General features: G+C 34.9%; 1 protein-coding gene across 1 annotated transcript in view; it reads left to right on the top strand.

Annotated features, from left to right (window-relative positions):
• avl9 (AVL9 homolog (S. cerevisiase)) overlaps window positions 1-21,237 on the top strand; it is a 131,466-nt gene that overhangs the window by 10,348 nt on the left and 99,881 nt on the right. The window contains exons 2-4 of the mRNA XM_039753168.1: window positions 12,841-12,961; window positions 16,687-16,772; window positions 20,749-20,820. Of these exons, the coding sequence (XP_039609102.1) occupies window positions 12,841-12,961; window positions 16,687-16,772; window positions 20,749-20,820 (279 nt within the window). The remainder of the gene's footprint in view (window positions 1-12,840; window positions 12,962-16,686; window positions 16,773-20,748; window positions 20,821-21,237) is intronic.

Below are 21,237 nucleotides of genomic sequence, written 5' to 3'. Positions count from 1 at the left end.
TGTTGTGTGTTTGTTTATGCAAATATGATATGCCTGAATCTGTCTGCAGTCAACAGATGGTTTTTTGCCTCTTTTAGCACTATGATGATATTTCTAGCATTGTAGGACATTTGTAAGTGACACTTCTGCCCAGATTTCAGAACCTTGGTTAGATATGATGTTTGATAACTGTATGTACAATTTTTGCTTATTTTTATTATGTCTGTATTAGTTTTTTTTATAGGTGCTCCAGTTTCCTGCTACTTCTCAAAGCCGCATTCAGCAGTTTTATTGGCAACTCAAACTTGGCCCTGCATGTTTATCTGAGTGTGTATATGTATTTGTATCCTGCAGTGTACAGTTCACAAGTGTGGGCACTCATTGAGTTGAGAAAAAGCAGATTCAGCAACTGAGTGGTAGTGTGATAATATTGTAATATAATTCAATTCTGTGCTAAATTGTATTGCAATTTATTTTTTGAGTAAACTCAAAAATTTAGTAAGAAAAACTCTTAGGAGAGTTTTTCCAAATTTTTCTGCATGACTGTCTAGAAAAAGTAACAAAAAACTGTCAGTTTCACAAAGATTTAAAGTCCATTCACATATGTGAAAGACACACAGACATGCTATTTAAATTGTAATAGTTGTTAGTATTGTGCAACATTTAATCTTGAAGGGTATGAGATACTTACTCTACATTTTGGTACCTGTGCTAGCTTCTGGTGCTTCCTCTGGTACATATATTTTAATCTTGACTTTGCTCTTTAATTACTCTTGTAGATTTTCTTTTTTATGTTTTAGTACTGAATAGCCTTAACGTAAATTAGTAAACTAGTCACTGTATAGATTCATTTAAAGGAGGAAGGTAGTAAACTAGTCACTGTATAGATTCATTTAAAGGAGGAAGGTAGAGTTTTCTTATTTCCTGCAGGGCAGGTTTACTGTTATTTATAGTCCTTTCCTTACCATATCTTTTAATACTAATGCACTTTCAAAGTACAAAATGCCTTGGTAGCATAAAATGCTGACACAGAGAATTTCAATACTCAGTGCCAGGGTGAATTAAATTATTGGATACTGTAAGCACTGAGCATATTTCATTAACCTATTGAATCCAATTTTTTTTTAATTCTGAAATGACTGGTATTTGGCCTGGACTCTAACAGAAAATAAAATTTGAGAAGATTTATAGATAGCACTGCACCATTGGTTGTTTTAAAATCTTATATGACTGAAAATATAATTTCTTTGGTAGTTTTTTCACACTTAAGAGTATATTTTCTTATACTTGTATTAATATTTCATAACACATAAATTAGTTGTTTTTTTCTTTTTTGATAATATTAGTAATGAACTAGTAAAGCAACTGAACAAAATGACTCATAGAACTATTGATATGGACTACACAGGAAGAAAATGCAGCAGGAAGGTTTGTGATTTACTGTTCACTGTTGCGTGAAACATGGTTATAGTGTCATTTTTTAGCCTTTGCTTCTTCTTTCTTTGGTTTTTGTCACGTATTTGACCATCTGAGGATCAAAAAGACACTTTCATACACAGTTGGAAGCAGCAATGTAACAGGTGCTGAATGGGACATTAAAGGTAACTTTAGAATTGTTCCTCAAAAACGTAGACAGGTTGTGTAAATTACACTAGTTCTGGCATTTAGGCGAGGCTTTAATGTTGCCATTGTGTGGTTTTGCATGGTCAGGTATAGATAATAAAAGCATTAAGTGAGTTGAAGTCCAAGTGTTGTTGTTGTTTTTTTTTTTTTTTTTACACTTGTACACAGTAAATTACTTTTGCATAACCGGAAAAGGGTAGAGCTGATAGAAAGAAAAAACCTGATCTTTTTATAGATTACTGTACATCAAAGAAAGTAAGTACTTGTTATAGAGTTAATTACTAACCCTAGTGATGCTTCAAAACTGTATTTGTGTCACCCACATGATGTTTCAGGAACTAAAGAATTACTGGGATTATGGTTTAATATAAAAATAGCAATGGTTTTATAGGTGGCTCCCTTTACTTTTCAAATGCCATGCCCATGTAATTTGTGTACTGGGTCTTTCTTTTTGTGCCCATTTGTTGAATAGCTTTTGACAAAGCCACAATGCTTTTTTTTGGCTAAAGATCTATGTAATGTATTAATCCTAATTGTCAGATTCATGGTATTAGATAAAATATACAGTACATCACTTAAACTTTAAACATCAAATTATCAAATTATAGTATTTATTTTGAAGATTCATGGTCCATATTTAATTAATAAAAAATAGTTATTTGCTGTTAACATTGCCTTTGGAACAACACATTTGGAGATACCATTCCAGCTGTGTTTCTCAGCATCCAGAATGATGTCAAGGAGAGCAAAGGTATGAAAGTGCCCTGACTATTAAAAATTAAACACAGTATGGTAGGATGCAAAGTAGGGATCAAATGAAGTACAAATTAATAGGAAAAAGGAGCCTATTGCCTATCTGTGCTTTCTTAAGGAGGTCTTTTTTTTCTTGGGGAAACTTGTCTATTTACCAATTTCAATCTAACTGTCCATCTCTTTTTCCTTCTAAGTCTCTAACCCTTTTTTCTTGCCAGCGAGCTTGCATCATATACCTTTCTCCTAATTTCAAGGTGAATTAGTCCCCTCTCTCTGTCTCTCTCTCCCACCAAGTCAAGAAATGATTGATGCTACTTGCCACTTATATAAGAATGTCCTGGTTTTCTGCCAGTCTTGTCTGAGTTTGCCCTTAAATACTCAACCAGGCAGATAGAACAGCTATGAAAAAGATATAAATAGATGATAACAAATAACAAACAACTTTTCTTTATTAATAACAATTGTGTGTTCCTTTCTTAGTGATGTACATGCAGTAGATTTATTTTTTTCCTTTTGATTCCATTGATTGTAAATTTGCCAATGTCCTGTTCAGAAAATGTAAATGTAAGTCGTGTTTTGAAAATTATACCTAGAATTCATTTTGAACAGGATAATCTGGTACATTTTTGTCATTAGAAATATCTATTTTGCATATATAAAGTACAAAATATGATTAAAATATTTGTTTTTGTATAAAATTAAATTATTAATTTTATATACACTAATGGTTTGGGGTAAGCTACCTTTATCCTGGTTTTATACTAGCCTAAAAGTGTCTAGTTTAACTTGTGTTTCATTACAAGGCACTCATATTTCAAAGGGAGAGCAAGTAGTGATCTGTAGCATCTTGTTTTACAGGTTTTCCAGTGGCTCTGGTAATTAGAAACCCAAGATGCCATGGTGGAAACCTGTTTATTTGCGATATCAGGTTTTAGACCTTTTCTCCATACTCCATCTGTTTTATGCCAGCTTGATGCTAATGGCTGTTGTCTGAGGCATTGAAATACTGAATGTGGCTGTTAAGATGGGAGGATGCTCTAGTCTGTCATCTGTGACTTTTAGATCCATATGTACACCTGCTCTTATAGAACATCATCATTAACTGCAAAATCCCTAGCCCAAAATAACCATTGTGTGTTTTTTAGTTTAAAACAGATTAACTGTAGGTTTTATAATAAATACAGATTAATCATTTATATATATGGTCTTGCATCTTGAATATAGGGAATTTCATAAAAATTAGTTTTGTATTAATAAATTGTATATCCTATATCACTGATTTGTTTGTTTTTATAGACAACTGTAGAGTATATGGATTTTTTGGAATTCTTTAGTTTAAGGATGATTCATTTACCATAACCAGAGCTGTACAGGTATAGTAGTGGTTTTAAATTTAAGGAACTGGTACCCCTTTTTTCTGGTGAAATGTCATCCTCATATCTATTTCTTCTTATAGAAAAAATTACCTCCTACATTTTCACTTTTTAGTTTACTTCTTTAGATTAGAGCAGCGATTCTCAACCTTTTTCTCCTTGTGGACCCCTTCAAAAAAACAGAATAAATTGGCGAACCCCCTGTGTAGTCAATATGATAAGTTTATGCTTATACATTGGATGGTTTGTTTCAATGTGTCTACGAAGAAGTGATGGATTTAAACTACTGTTGGCCAGGACTTCATTACAAATTACACAAAGCGGTTTAGGTTCTGACTCATCTCTGGTAAAATAAAAACCCATTCGTAGTCGCTGTCATATTTTCGTTTCTTCTCTTTTGTCTTAATTTGTTCGCCTATTTTTTCCCTTGCTTTCAGTCTCGAGAGATGGTAGCTCATTACAACTTTCAGTATCGTCACCCTGTGTTGGTACCAAATCAGGGACTGAAGTAGAAGAAGAAGCAATTGATTTCTCATCCAGTTTTTTTTATCAGACTTGATAAAATTACACGTTTTAACCATCTTCCATAATAAAATTACGGAGTAATAATTATTCACTTTCACGTTTGACGTGTGCACATTTAAGTAAAAAGTCTTTATTGTAATTTATTTACACACACTATGCACTACCAATTTATCTTATTAAAATCACGCGTGGTTCTTAAGCGTCTTGTACGATTCAATTCGACTCTACTCTCCCTTGTCTGATTGCGGCGGTTTCATATTGGCAGACATTATTCTCGTACTTTCAAGCACATTCGGGCTTCTCAGTTCGCTGAATTAGAAGTTTCCGGATCATCCGAGAATGTACACACATCGCCTGCGGTGTAGCGTCTCTTCACGTTACAGATTGTTGGCTGTTGCGACTCGACAATTTTACGGAATCTTCCGTTGCAATGCGTAAGTGAGGTAATATTCATGAATTTGACATTTAATTGATTTGTTGACCATTTTTTATTATTCTATTATTAATAGTACTGTGAATATATTTGCCTACATTTAATATTTCGTTATATTTTTTACGTTTGGGATTTAAAGTTCCGCCATTACAATATTTTTTTTGCGAACCTGAACCACCGGTTGGGAATCACTGGATTAGAGGTTTGCCCAGGTTGTCATGTACATGGATAACCATTCAGAGAGGCAGTATTGAAATACTGGAAATTTTCTGTGTACTCCATCCAGAGAGGTTGTGGAGAAAATATATGCAAAGGAAAAACTTGCTGAGATGTTCCATGTGCTTGTTGACCACAGCAATGCAAGTGATGATGTGCTGGTGTTGACAAGAAGAAAGATAATGAGTGAAGATACAGTTGTTACTTTCTTCAGTACAAGTAAGGATGTAGAATGAGCCAAAGCAAAAGCAGAGTTGAACCTTTATGCAACAGGGTGCTGATAAAAATTCATGTTTGCGGTGAAGAGAGACAACACATGCAGTTCCTAAAAATGGGATGTTTGGCAAAGCATTATCTATTCTACTACAACTTCAGTGTCTTCTGAAAGTATATTTTATACTACCAGCCTAAGTGTTAACAAACTGAGAAGAAGACTTTCAAATTTTGAGACATTTATGTCTACAAAAGTCAAATTCTTTTTTTTTTTTCATGATTAAATTACTTTCTATTCATTAACCCCTGTAGATACACATTCTGACTCATTTTAATGTTTTGGGTATCTCTTGTTTTTATAAATCATTTTATTCAAAATAACTTTTAAAAGTCACAAGTAATAAATTCAGTGTCATACAGTGAGTAGATGTTGTAGATAGAATGGTCTAACTACTAAGCCATGCAGATTCTTTTGTTCAGTTGTGTTTGTACCCATACACTTTGTGTGCACGTTTGTAAAAGCATTCTTCTATTTTTATTTGTCATGCCTACTTAGGTTCTTAAATCTTTACAATGCTAGAATGGCTTATAATTAGTGCTTGAACGCAGCTGCCAAGGATAGCAAGGGTGAGATTTAAGCATTTTTTAACAGCAGTGCATACATACTGAAGAGTGGCATGATCAACACAGTGTTAAAAATAGCATTGAATTATTAAGCAAGAAATTGTTTTGGACAATATTATTTTCCAAAATAAATTGTTCTAACTCTATTAGTAAATAATGCATTTTATTAATGAGAACTTATTCAGCCCATCAGGCTATTTTGATTGCTGCATATATAGAAAATGTAACCATAATTTTAAAATATTTTTAGAAGCAGATTTGTTCTATTTGAGATGATGCACTTACCCATTATCATCACCAGATTAACCTGTTTTTCAAAAACATTAGATATGTCTGTAGGGGTTCTCAGCAATTGGTCAGTGCTGTAGATGGACAGTCATAGTAAGATATACCTTTATGTACTCATAGTAAGCTGCTTATGTTTTGAATTTATGATATTACTTTGATAATTTGTTTCTGGGTAATACAGCTGTGGTCAAGTAAAAGGACTGTAAGGCTCAGGAATTACTCCTTGTTTAATCCAACAAAGGAAAATAAAGAAAAAAATGAGCACTGAGGATGTAAAGGTAACAAAAAGTTCCAAAATGAAACATAAAGCCATCAGGCTAGGTATTTAGTATTCTCGGACCACCAGATAGGAACTCTATCCTGTGGTGTGTTCTGTTCAAAAAGGAACTCCACCTTCCAGTGGCTGCGAGATTTATGAGCAGGGGACCATAAGAAGCACAGTCAATTGCCTTCACTGGGCATCTTCTCTATTATGCAGAGGAAATAGAAGAAGAGAAATAGGAAATAGGAATAGAAAATAGAAGAGGAGAAGGTTATCGCCAGTGCCCCCTCTTGACCCACGGTGGTAGTACATACCTCAGATGAGCCCAAAGAGTGATCCACAGACACACATGCGTGACCGAGTACTATAGTGATTAGAAGTGCTGTATTATGCATTGTTTCTAGGATCAAATCTTGAAGTTTGCATGTTTGTCTAATATCTACATATTTGTTTTCTTATGATTTGTGATTTAATAATAATAATAATAATACATTTTATGTATACAAAGGCACCTTTCTAAGCACTCAAGGACACCGAACAAACAATAAATAAAAAATCACCTTATAAACAGAACTTAAAGCACCAAATTCAGAAAATATAAAAAAATTAAAACCAAACAAAGCCATTGTAATAATAAAGAAAAAGCCTTTTTGAACAGGTGGGTTTTAAGTTTACATTTGAAAGTTGAGAATGATTCAGTATTTCTAAGCTCAGTAGGTAATGAGTTCCAGAGCTTGGGAGCAGAAAGGCTGAATGCTTTGCTCCCAATGGTGGTTTGACAAGCAAGAGGGACGGTCAGGTGGATGGAGGAGGAGGATTTAAGGTTACAGGAGGGAATGACAGAATGAAGGATGCGATTAATATTATGTAGGTAGAAGTAAGCAGACCAGGTGATGTTATTAATGTGAGATTGGAAAGTTCGAGTACTATCAAGGATGACATCCAGACACTTAACCTGAGGTGAAGGAGAAACAAATGAGTTATCGATAACAAGTGAAAGATTATTGGCTTTGGATAATTTTGATTTTGTACCAGTGAGAAGAACTTCAGTTTCGTCACTGTTTAATTTAAGAAAATTTGAAAAACACCAAGATTTAATTTCAGCAATGCAGTCAATAAGCAAAAATGGTGGAAAAGATCACATGGATCATATGGAATTAATGCCTATGCTAGCAACATCTCGTGCAACAGAGAACCAGCCTTGGACAGGACACCTGTTCATTACATAATCCTGCACATACCTACTCTCAATAATAAAGGGCCCAATTTCACGTTTTCATATTAACATAACATGCATGACTTTTGGATGTAGGATGAGAATCGTAATAACCAAAAAACAGCTAGGTGAATACAAGGAAAATATTTACACTCCACATTGCCAGTGCCCAGGCCTGAAATTTAACCTTGATCCCTAGATCTGTGAAGAAATAGTGCTAACTACTATCCCACAGTTTTTCTCACTAAATAAGAGTTATACATGCAGGTTGGATTTACTTTGTCATTATGTATAGATTCATGATTTCTTACTTATTTTGTGTGTTTGTAGTACTAGGGTGTTGTACTGTATTAGCCATTATGGATGCAATGAGATTTGAAGTTTGGCAAGCCTGATGCATTACAAAAATATCAATGGTCATCAGTCTTGATTCAAATGCTAAGGCAGGTGAAGTATTCCTTAAATTGTTAGGTAAATCATTCCATGTTTTGGCGTCCTAAAACTTTAGGCTGTATCTCTGACAGTAATTTTATTCAACTATGCAGTTATAGAAAAGCAGCATACACTCATGAGCTATATGCATCACTAAGTTATACAAAATAAATGGTCACATTTCAGTTAAGCCATGGTACATTTCCTGAGGTTAGTATAGATTATTAATTCTTCTCATAATATTATCTGATATAGCTGATTCCAGTTTGAGCCAAAATATAATTTATGAAAATAATAACCACGAATTACCCACTGGTATTAAATCAAAAATATATTTGAATATTAAATGTGTTATATTAAATTTAATTGTGCCATCACATTACATGTATAAAATAAGGAAAAAAATTCATCCTGAAAGCATAATATACCAGTATTCTAAACCACTGCTGATTTTTAAAATAATAATCATGGTCTAAACTAGCTAGTGAGATAAAACAGTGCTTCATTTATATTAAATGTAGACTGAGTGAATGTTAGCTTCTGGTTTATTTTTCAGGTGAAACAAAAAATATATATATAATATTCAATTCCATCTACTGTATATTTCAATAAAATAGGTGAAAATGTTAATTTCTTCACAAAGTTTGATTTATTTTATGTTCAAAACATAAAATGATTTGACGTTACTTTCAATTCTTCTGTGTTTGTGCAGATAAGCATATTATGTTATGATTAATCTATATATTCAGGATTAATTTTATTATTTTGTTTCACTCTTACTCTAGTAATTACAATATCAGCTTGCATAGCTATTGGTCTATCCACACTTACCTCCTTTTATTTTCAAATGTCAGCACTGTAAAAACTTACTGACAAGTGCTTTTAGCCTGAGCTGCAGAGGCTGAAACTGCAGATTCATGTCACAGGAACAAATGGTCACTGGATAAGCTGTGATCTAAATATTTTTAGTTTGATTCTGTATGTTGTAAGTTAAAATTCACAGAGATGCCTTTTCATGTCTAATGTCAAGTGCCTGCCAAATCACAAAAAGTTTTTTTTCTTCTTAAGTAGCCCTGAATTAGCTTCTTTTTTATTCTCTTTTAAAAAATGAAGTATTTCAGTGATTTTCATTATTAGATGTACCTGATCCTGCAACAGAGATAACCTACAGGATGACTTTGGTTTTTGGAAATAGTAATTTTATCTGTTTAGAGAATGTTTGCAGGTGCTCCATGACATCAGTCTATAATTAATAAATAACAATAAATCAATATGATTTTGACAGTTCAAAAGGTAGCAATAAGCAGATGTAAAGCAATATCTGTGTGCTTCCTAATTTACTGTAATGTAGCCCTAACTTTAACCTAAAAACATGGAATATTTTTTGTTGAGTGACCCTTATGTTGGTAAAAGAAGAGCAGAGAAGTTTATCCGTTTAGGACTGGTTTCCACACTCCATCCAATGCTGTTCCAGCACTTAAACAAGTCTGTGCTGGATAAGGCAGAGATGTCACTTAAATTAATAGGTATGTGACAGATGGCAGCAATAGCAATGACTTAGGACTATTAGGATGAATCCTGTTAAACTATTCACTTTTTAAATATGACAAATAATGTTAGACACAGCATTACTCACTTTTTTATTTTATTTTAAAGAAGCATTCTTAAATGTTGCTAGTGGATATATTTTAGAGCTGTTTATCAGCTCAGTTCAGCTCTGTGCTCTATTTATGAACTATGCAAGGTAACATTGAATTTGGTGGGCTGGAAAAATGGATAAGGAGTGGCCTTCTATCTCTGCATATATTAAATGTGCACTGGCAAATTATAGAACAGCGATAGTGAAATTCACTTCACTCCATCCAATCACCTTCCTCTTTTCAGCTTTTAGGTTGGTACCCAATTCTGTCATGTTCAGTCTAGAATAACATTCTGAAAAGTGGCTGATCAATTGAAGTATTGCAGGGGAGCCTAGCTTGGCAGTACTTTTGTGAAAAGTAGGAAACAGCCCTGGATATTGCACAGGCTAAATACACTCAACACCTATGCTGATTCTCGGCCTGTATATAATTGACAGCCAACCTACCTAGCACACTAGCACATCTTTGGGGTTGTGGAAAAAAAAAGGTGCACATGGAAACACAGTAATAATGTGCTAACTCCACATTGACAATGACTAGGTGAAGAATTTAAACGCAGAGCGCTGAATATGTGAGGTAGCAGTGCTACCCACTAGTGCAGTGTTATCCTTATTACATTATCAATAGGCTGTGACTAATAATGTTTAATGGGAAGAATGTTGTTCTTCCCTTCTGTTTTGTTTTTGTTCCTTCTGTATTGACATGATGTATGATGTGGAAGAAAATGTCTTTGGAGACATTCAACAAAATGGGGCAATCCTTCTTTTTGGATACAGTTTTCATACCCAATGTGTAGTTTCTGTAGTTCATTCACTTTTTTGCCCAATTTCATGACTGTTAAATTTTTAGTGGTGAGAGGGAGGGTCGCATGATTATTCATCAAAGGAATATCTGAAAGAATAAAGGGATTATGTTATATAAATTATATATATTGTACACAATTTTATTGTACTATTCAATTGTACTGCTTCTCATAATCTGTGTGAATGATGAATGTGTATACCATTATAAAATTGAAAATAAATGTAATTATAATATTGAAAGCACCAATCAGCAAAATAGATGTCTGTCTCTGCAGTCAAGAGCCTGATTTTCTGTGATTTTAAGTATAGCAACCAGTGAGTTAAGCAGAGAAAGTCATGTACATTGATAACAAAAGTAATCCATTATATACATATACAGTGCATCCACAAAGTATTCACAGCGCATCATTTTTTCCACATTTTGTTATGTTACAGCCTTATTCCAAAATGGATTAAATTCATTTTTTTCCTCAGAATTCTACACACAACATCCCATAATGACAACGTGAAAAAGTTTACTTGAGGTTTTTGCAAATTTATTAAAAATAAAAAAACTGAGAAATGACATGTACATAAGTATTCACAGCCTTTGCCATGAAGCTCAAAATTGAGCTCAGGTGCATCCTGTTTCCCCTGATCATCCTTGAGATGTTTCTGCAGCTTAATTTGAGTCCATTTGTGGTAAATTCAGTTGATTGGACATGATTTGGAAAGGCACACACCTGTCTATATAAGATCCCACAGTTGACAGTTCACGTCAGAGCACAAACCAAGCATGAAGTCAAAGGAATTGTCTGTAGACCTCAGAGACAGGATTGTCTCGAGGCAGGGAGGTGACCAAGAACCCGATGGTCACTCTGTCAGAGCTCCAGAGGTCCTCTGTGGAGAGAGGAGAACCGACCAGAAGGACAACCATCTCTGCAGCAATCCACCAATCAGGCCTGTATGGTAGAGTGGCCAGACAGAAGCCATTCCTTAGTAAAAGGCACATGGCAGCCCGCCTGGAGTTTGCCAAAAGGCACCTGAAGGACTCTCAGACCATGAGAAACAAAATTCTCTGGTCTGATGAGACAAAGATTGAACTCTTTGGTGTGAATGCCAGGCGTCACGTTTGGAGGAAACCAGGCACCGCTCATCACCAGGCCAATACCATCCCTACAGTGAAGCATGGTGGTGGCAGCATCATGCTGTGGGGATGTTTTTCAGTGGCAGGAACTAGGAAACTAGTCAGGATAAAGGGAAAGATGACTGCAGCAATGTACAGAGACATCTTGGATGAAAACCTGCACCAGAGCGCTCTTGACCTCAGACTGGGGCGACGGTTCATCTTTCAGCAGGACAACAACCCTAAGCACACAGCCAAGATATCAAAGGAGTGGCTTCCTTGAGTGGCCCAGCCAGAGCCCAGACTTAAATCCGATTGAACATCTCTGGAGAGATCTTAAAATGGCTGTGCACCGACGCTTCCCATCCAACCTGATGGAGCTTGAGAGGTGCTGCAAAGAGGAATGGGTGAAACTGGCCAAGGATAGGTGTGCCAAGCTTGTGGCATCATATTCAAACAGAGTTGAGGCTGTAATTACTGCCAAAGGTGCATCGACAAAGTATTGAGCAAAGGTTGTGAATTGTACATTTGATTTCTCAGTTTTTTTATTTTTAATAAATTTGCAAAAACCTCCTGTAAACGTTTTTCACGTTGTCATTATGGGATGTTGTGTGTAGAATTCTGAGGAAAAAAATGAATTTAATCCATTTTGGAATAAGGCTGTAACATAACAAAATGTGGAAAAAATGATGCGCTGTGAATACTTTGTGGATGCACTGTATATGACTTAGCAGTAGTGGGAAACTGTTGGCTATCTAGCCAAAGATGAAACACCGTCATCTTTTTGCCACTAGTGGGAACAAAGTCCTTATAAGAGGATGTATATGGGTATGTTGTCTAAGAAAGCTAGAAGCTGGTGAATTGCCTTTGAGTTTTAGCTCTTTATGTAAGTATTGAGGCTTTGGGGTTTAGGGAGCTCTGGTTTAACAGTCTCAGGGCTTGATAGTAACATTGCTGACCTCTGAAGCAGTTCTTGGCATTGCCCTAGAAGCAGTCCCAGGCTGGGGTATGAAATCAACCTTACCTTTTTGCATATGAATTCAGAGAGAGCGAGTAAGTGCAAATGTACATTTGGTAGGAGTCGGAAAGAAAATGGAATTGAAAAAGAGAAGGAGGAATTTAAAGATACAAGATAAAAAGAACTGTTTTGGTGGCATAATATGTTGATGAGTAGGCAAGTTGATGAGATAACTTTAGGGTTCAGGTTCACGTTCAGAGTGCTGATTGATGCATCATTTTTCCCCCACCTTTCAGGCTAGCTTGCAAGTTTAAATTTTTAGTCTTTTTTGAATTGTTTCTTTTGACTTTAATACAAACATATTTATTTTTTGATGTCAATGTTTTTCTGTTCACAGGTAGAATTTTCATACCCACCACTAATTCCAGAAGAAGGACATGATAGCAGCACACTACCTGAAGAATGGAAATACCTTCCATTTTTAGCTTTGCCTGATGGAGCTCACAATTTTCAAGAAGGTGAGCAATTGGTGTGTTTTACGATTTTCATTGGATATTGATGACATTGATGAAATGTATTTTAGACTGAACATTACATCCTATCTGAGGGCTCAATTGAATATGTCAGTTATATTGTTTTAAGTATATTTTCTGCTGAATTTATACATTGGCATCCACTATTGAGTGGTCAGCTAAGCAATGAAGGAGAAAGACAAAGCTTTTTGTCATATTGCTGATAAGCTGAAGCCTAGCTTTATTTCCATTACTTGAAAACCTGTGAGCAATACATCTAAAAATGAATAAATATATTTCAGGTGTTCGCTGTGAAAGTTAAGATTTTAAAAGGCAGAGATAAGGGCATATGTACAGTACATCACTAAACCGCTAACATTCCTTAATTTGATTGACAGTAGGAGTTAATGACAATATGCCTGAGAGTATTTGAATGTGAAAGTACATCACTCCACAGAAGTGTTAGATTACAATAAGTGGCAATAAGAGTTTAACTGCTTTTTAATGCAGTGTGTGCCGCAAAATGGAGAGACCTGTACACTATTATCATGTCATAAGTGACAAGCTTACATGTGCTGTGGTGTAAATGGGACTGTTATTCTCTTTATCAAACCCAATTGTATTTTTTTCTTATTATAATTGTCTGCTCTTTATGAGGATATTAAGTCACAGTTTTTGCAGCTCTGATGAGACTTTTATGTTTATCAGTGTCCTTTATTTGAGCAGCTTATTATGTTGGAAGACTTAATACTTTACAAACTTGTGAAAATAACACTAATTAGTTTTATTTGGAAACATATTTTTTCCAGCATGTGTAAAGTGAAAACATTGACTCAAAACTTTAACTTTTACACAGTACTTTGCATCAAGTCATTTTAAACTACATGCCCTCAAGCCTCCAATAACTTGTTGACATGTTTCCGCTAAGATTTAGTGAAACAAAGAACATACAGTATATTTAAAAATTTTAGGTAGTTCAGTGTTTCCCAAGCTTTGTAGTGTCACAACCCAGTTTTTCACATGCCTGTGTGTGTTTGTGACCCACTGGGGGGATCCCCTCCTTAATATTAGGGAGTAAGGGAGTCCACATACGATCAGATTAATCAAATGCTATCATCAATGCTTTTACTCCTTGGCAAGTCAAGCAAGATCATTGGAGTAGGGGCTTCTGAGGTCTTCTAGGATCGGCTGCAATCTACCTTCTATGCTTTTGGTATGAATTGAGCGTGATCGTTGGAGCAGTGAGGGGAGACTGAGGATTCAGCAACGGTGCACTTGCAATGCCAGTACACCCAAAAGTTGAGAAATGCTGAGCTACTTGATGTCTAGTTGATGAAGTCAAAAATGGATGTGCTTTTTGTTTAGTTCATTTTTCACTCCTTATACCACTGAGGGAGTGGAATGTTTAGTACAAAGGATCATGTTCTTTTACCAATTCAATGTCGAATCCACTTAATTTTTTTTTTAAGAGTTAGAAGAGTCAATGCCTGTCTCAGCAGCATCTGAAACAAAGTAGGAACTAACCCTGACTTAACCTAAAAAGTCATACTCAGTAGTATGAGGCCAGTTTGGAGTATGCAATTAATCTTAACACTCATATCTTTAGGATGAAAAAGAAAAACTGGAGGAGTACCCTGAGACATACCCTCATAGATGTTTGGAAAATATGAACTCCATACAGACAGTGCCCTGACCTAACGATGCTGTGTCATGAAATACTACACTGACTCTTCTTAGTAGGTTGTATTTATGAATATATCTGGAAGAGGGTCCTTAATTTTCTTAATATTGCTGACAGGAAAGAACCGCTAGAAATAGAGAGAATGCATGTACATTACTTTGCTATTTTGTCTGGATGTCACAAGAGAGTGAGTTAAATATAAGAAATCATTATTTATACTGAAATAGGGCTGCGTGATAAGGCAAAAAAATAAAATCTCTATTTTTTTTTATAGTTGTAGATGCTTTATTTATAAATAATTGAAATATTTTAACACAGAAGTCACTGTTAACTAAACAAAAGAACACAAAATAAGGAGGTAGTCTTCATTTTGCAAACTGAAAATAAAACGGCATCCTTTTTAAAAAATGCAAAAATGTATACTGTATATTTTAACTGTGAGTGAGGAAAGGAGCAAAATACGAAAATGTCATTTTGTGCAGATCTTTCTGTACTTTTATGGTCATTTGTTTTTACATTTGTAGCCCTCATTTTTCTTCCCTGTGGTCACCCTCTTTTCACATCACTTACACCTTTCCTTCAGATTTATGCAGTTTTCTTTACAGCTTTTTCTTTTTGCAGCTTCATTGCTCTTCCCTATACCTACAGTAAGACAGCCCTTTATCACAGGTGGCTTTTCTTTCTTTCTTTCTTTCTTTCTTTCTTTCTTTCTAATAAACAGTTTAACTTACTTGTCTTCTGCTAACTTAACTAATTCACAGTAACAGACATTTTAAACAAGGTTGCCCAAACTTTTGCGTGCCCCTGTGTGTGTGTGTGTGTGTATATATATATATATATATATATATATATATATATATATATATATATATATATATATATATATATATATATATATATATATATATAAACACACAAACAGGGTGGTCCAGATCTAATTATGCAGATCCAAATCGTCTGGATGACTTTGATTTATGTGGGGACGATTCCAGTTCAGTGCAAAGACGAATCTTCATGTCGTCAGTTTGCACACTTCTCAATGGTCCGGGATCTTTCGGGTGATTTTCTATGTAATAAACTTGTGTATATGTATATGTATATATATATATGTGTGTGTATATATATATATTTGTATATAGATTTATTTATATATACACATATATTTATTTGTATATACAACTAAATATATATTTATGTATACAGTATTCTTCTTCTGCCTGCTTCCTGAACTGTTGCCTATGAATAAAGTGCATGTTTTCTTTCAACTACCTTTTCTTACTGCCAACGGGAATTCTCACAGATGTTGAATACCCATTTACCTGCTTGCTAATAATATCCAAATTGTTTCTTCAAAGGTTTAAACTGCTGATTTTTATTATGTAGCAAATTAACTTGATTAAGAAAAATTAAGAAAAATGAGGATTTCAACCTTAGATTATTATGGTTCTGTCTTCTGATTTATCACGCTGCTTTATCTGGATTTTCTCCTTTTGAAATTTGTTAATTAAAATAATATTTAAATAAACGTTTTTTAAACCTAATCCAGAAATTATCTGTGTAATTTGCATGTTTAAACTCTGTTGTTGTGAATTTTGTACTGAGGTTTCCCATACATGTTATATGCATTGATCTTTGATCATAAAAGATGACTAAAAAAAAGCAATCCATAAACCTATAGCAGAAGGAGTTTCTGAAAATTGATGGGTGGAATAATTTTGATTTGTAGCTTGTCCTAAACGTACAAAATAGTTACGTATATGTTAGCCAGGCTCATTATTTGATACAGGAAAAGATAAATATCACTGTACAAAGTACTGCATAATGAATACACTATAAAATATGGATCATTTTCTATATTTGATTTATGAGCTTATGGTTAGAGAAGAAATAATATTTTTGTTCATGAGATAAACATGATGCCAAGTGACAGGAAAGGCATCTGTAGAAGCTTGCAGGTAGAACAAATGCAGCATATACTGTATAAATATATTGCTATGTGAAATACTTTTTGAGTATTTCCTTAATATTTCTTTTTAACTTTATTTCTTAGACACCGTCTTTTTCCATTTGCCTCCCAGATGTGGTGAACGAAAAACTGTATATGGTGTATCTTGCTATAGGCAGATTGAAGCTAAGGTTGGTAACGAAAGTAATTACTTACATGTTTTAACTATTCCTTCTGTCTCTCTTTTAATCTGCTTTTTGATGCCTAATGCTCAATTAGCTGTAGAAGTCAGTGAATTGGTTACCAGAAAGCTACATAATAAATTCCTTCAAAATTTGATTAAGTCTGTTTCAATAATCATTTATATTAAGCTTTTAAATACCAATAAAAGACTGTCAATATAAAAATGGCAAAAATGTCAGATGAATAGTAGCTTTATCTACACACATATATATAAAATCCTAAGCCTAGAAGTGTAACGATTTTGTGCAATGATTTTATGTGACGTTTTTATGTCACTTTTTTGTCACACTTTAAATTGGGCTTATTGTAAAACCTACATATATATGTTTGGTACCATTATTTTCAAAGTTTGTCAAACTTTAATGTGATGTTGTTAGATTTTCAGATTCTCATTCCGTTTTTAAATTATAAACTAAAAAAATATCAAGAGCTCACGTCCCGTGTGATAAGACTTTGTGCCAAGAGATTTAACCACACCTGGGGCTGGAAATAAAAGACAGAGTAGGACAGCTGCTGTATTGGCTTTTAAATGTTTGAAGCGCCGCGCGAGATATAGATCACGCGGCACAGCAGCAGCAACAGCAATCCAGCAGCTGATCAAGCGAAAAGGAGGTAAAAAAAAAAAAAACTGTATTTGTTTTCCATTGTATCACTGTTTAAGAGGGCGTTTCGGAGAAGTGACCGTGTCTCCTTGGGGTGCTTTGCTCTTCACAACACGAACCCCCTAGTTTGATATAGTTTCTTAACTTTTAGTGTTTAAATCTTTAATACAGTTTTTCTGAACACAAAATAACAAAAAAAATCCATGGTAAACCTTTTCTTCTTTTACTGCTTGAAATAAGAGCTATTCCTATTTTAAATCACATCGTATTGACTGTATTGAGCAGTGTTCCCAACATTTTCTAAAATGTTTGATTTATATTCGCACCCATATAAAAGTATCACATTTGAAAATGAAGAAATCAAATTTTTAATTTTTGAACCACAAACTGAACCAAATACAGTACTGCAGGTGAACAAATTGAACTAAAAAAAAATAAACTTTTAACTCAGTGCATAAAATTTAAATATAATTTGAGCAATTTACCTTTATAAATCTCAATCTCTATATATAATCTTCATTTGGATCTTGATCTTTGTCCGTGAATGAATTAGAAGAAGAAGCACTAGGTGGCAGTAGAGAGAGACAGCTAAAACATAGGCATTGCATTAAGAATCTCCTCCAGGCTTATACTACTGAAGACTGTAGTACGCCAGTCACACCTCAAAACACAGACATTCAACTAAACAAATTGTTGCGCTAAATTAACCAAAGAGATCTTCATTTAGATCTTGATCTTTGTTTGTCCGCAAATTCCACGCATGCGTAAACCACCTTCCAGTTTAGTACATTGTTGTTACTCACGGATTTCAACAATGTGCCGGAATAACGAAAGGGGTGGTGGACAGTGTTACGCTGGTTAGCTCCTGAGGCCTGGTTAGAGAATGAGATTGCTGAAGATAAAAGGTACGTGCCTACGTAACATATGAATGAAAGAAAGACAGTGGGTAAAATGAATGACAACGTAACAGCACGTTCCGGAAATTATTTTTGTTACGTTGTAGCCGGCGAGTGCTGCACGTCTCACAGTTGTACTATGGCTTGCTCACATCAGTGAAGTGATCCCTATTTATGTTTTAAAGAGCCTGGATACCTATGTGTCCCCCTTTTATAACCATTGCTCTGTGTATATTGCCTTACTCTTTGGATTGCCACAAAGCAACCTGCAAGGTTAGAGAAAGGTTGAGAAAAGATCGTGAGAGGAAACAACAGCGTCATGAAAACGAGACGGACTGTGAACGGACAGAAGCAGAAATGCTCCTACACCACCACATAATTACGATTCGGACAGTGATTCTAAATAGGCCGTTCCTATCGAATCAATATCCAAGGGTTTTCTTTTGTAATTTTGTTTCCCTTATAAAAAATCATAATGCTGTGCAACGAAGGGCCCAGTTCACGACTGGCAGCTACGTTTAAACAGGGAGCCCTTTACAGACAACTTTAACACGCGCAACATCGTTGGGCGCACATGGCTAGTAATCTAATAAATGTTACCCTGATGAAGCTTAGACGCTCGATTGGCGATCTCTGGGGACTGGGGTATCCCATGACATCAGTTGCTGCTTGGAAAGGAGCAATCAATGATCAAAGGTTTTGGAGGACTGGATACTCCCGCGAAGCAATGGGTGTCAGTGCACTCTTAAGTACTGAAATATAGTCGACAAGCTTTGTCCCCCAATAACACCTGCGCTGAAGTTCAATTCAATTTGTTGCACTACTGCCAGGACTGCCAGTAGGAGAGATGGGCTGTGTTTAAGGAGCAGGTATTGTATCCAATTCAGCCAACCATGTTTTCCCCCAATGGCGGAAAAAATCGTCAGTCAAACCCTGAAATCAATGACGTTTCATGATCAGGGCTTAAATAGAAGTTGATACTAGACCTTGCACTTCTCTATGGATCATTACAAGGTCCAAATTCCATTCTATTAAAAAAAGTTACTCACCTTTATGAACACTTCATCTGCAGAAAGGAACCCACAAGAATGTGCATTTCAAGATGGTTTCACTGAACTCTGTAAATAGTGCCTGTATCATTAAGTACTGCCATGGACGTAGACACTAGAGGACCCCAGATTGAATCTGAGTGCCCAGCGATGCTAAACTGAAGAAATACAGGTCAGCCAGGAACTCTTGGCTTCCTTGTGATGGCAGAGAGTAGGCAACTTAGCGCATGCTAAGCAACTATGAAAACACCAAAGTGCTCTGACTTTGTGGCCCTGTAGGTTGACCCATAAGTATTCTTGGTATGAAGTTTAAAGGCTAATTTTTTCCATGTCTGCTATAAACACACAGTAAAGAAGAGAGTTGAACCTATTATGTTGAGAGAGAGTGCACGAGAAAGAGAGGAGAATGTAGGCCAAAATACAAATGTCTTCGCTTTTTGGAGACAGTTAAAGTACCAGACATTATTTGTTAGGTTCAACTGGAAAGTTAGATTTCCTTTCTTTTGTTTATCTTGTAATGGTTTTATTGTTTCTGTCTTTAATTTCTCTCCATTATGTATTCGGTTTAGCAAACTTTTTTGTTGTATCTGTAAAGTTTTGGTGGTGTTCTGTATTTGGAAAGAGGTCTGGTCTGGTAATCCTTTTTTACCAGTTCAATAAGCATTTTTTAAGCTTATGTTAAAACTCCAGTTCTTAATGTTTCCATGTATTAGGAAACTATTTAACTATCTATGTAAATTCTGTTTACATTTATTGCTTCAGATCCTGCATTATCTGTTCTTGAGTTCAGATTTTCTGAACTTCTTTTATTAAGCAGTTTTTCATTGTCAAATTTCTGTTCCATTCAGAATTATTTATGTAATTAGTATTTGAATGCATGTCTGTTTTTGGTTATTCCTGAATCCAATTTAGTTTTAGAGATTATAATGCAGTGCTGTTACTGTGAAAAACTTTTCATCATAAGTTATGTATAGATGTATTGAAAGCAAATAAGCTTTGGTAGATACACTTCCTCTCTACAATAGCAAACAGAGAAATGTATTTATAAAATAACATCCCTGCATAATCTAATTAAGGGGTGTGGGAAACCTGTCTTTGCAACATTTGGTACAAGATAGTAACCAGCCCTGGGAATGGTGCCAAAGCCATAATTATTTAAATAGTAAAAAATTACTAGTAAGAGCAGCACGTCTATAAGCCAAACATGGAAACCAGAGTTTAAAGTGGATGGACAGGGAATAATGTATTTAAAAGTAATTAAAACATACTTCAAGGGATTTTAAATTTGCAGAAAGGGCTTTGAAATAAATTGGTTGATTTTGTGTGTGTTTCCTCTTAAACCATTAAAACTTTATTGCATTATTTTGTGTATTTTAGGCACTTAAAGTTCGTCAAGCTGATGTGACAAGAGAAACCGTACAGAAGAGTGTCTGTGTACTTAGCAAGCTGGTATGCTTCATTATCATATTTTTTTAAATTTCACTCAAGCAGAAGAATCTTACTGTTTGCCTAGATCTGAGTGATCACTTCTAAATATATTTCATATTGAGGTTTAAGGCTGAACAAGTGAAATATGCACACACCCATATTAGTCAGCTTTAAAAAAAAGGTTTTTTTGTACCCACAGAGTGCAGTTGATCACTGTTTATTTCACGTAGTGATTTTGCTGTTTCAGTTATTGCTTTACAAAAAATGCATAGTAAAGTATACAATGAAAATTTGCTTACAGCATCTGTGATGATTATATAGAGATGTAAGCACATGTTCTTTCTATTCTCTGGTTTTACATAGCAGGATCTCACAATTAGGTACTGCTTACAAAATCCAAAATTCAATAACTTAACAAGTAACAAATAAAAAGATTTT

The sequence above is a fragment of the Polypterus senegalus genome, chromosome 5 (genome assembly GCF_016835505.1).
Source record: "Polypterus senegalus isolate Bchr_013 chromosome 5, ASM1683550v1, whole genome shotgun sequence".
Classification (NCBI taxonomy): Eukaryota; Metazoa; Chordata; class Cladistia; order Polypteriformes; family Polypteridae; genus Polypterus; species Polypterus senegalus.
This window is presented reverse-complemented; position numbering and strand designations above follow the sequence as displayed.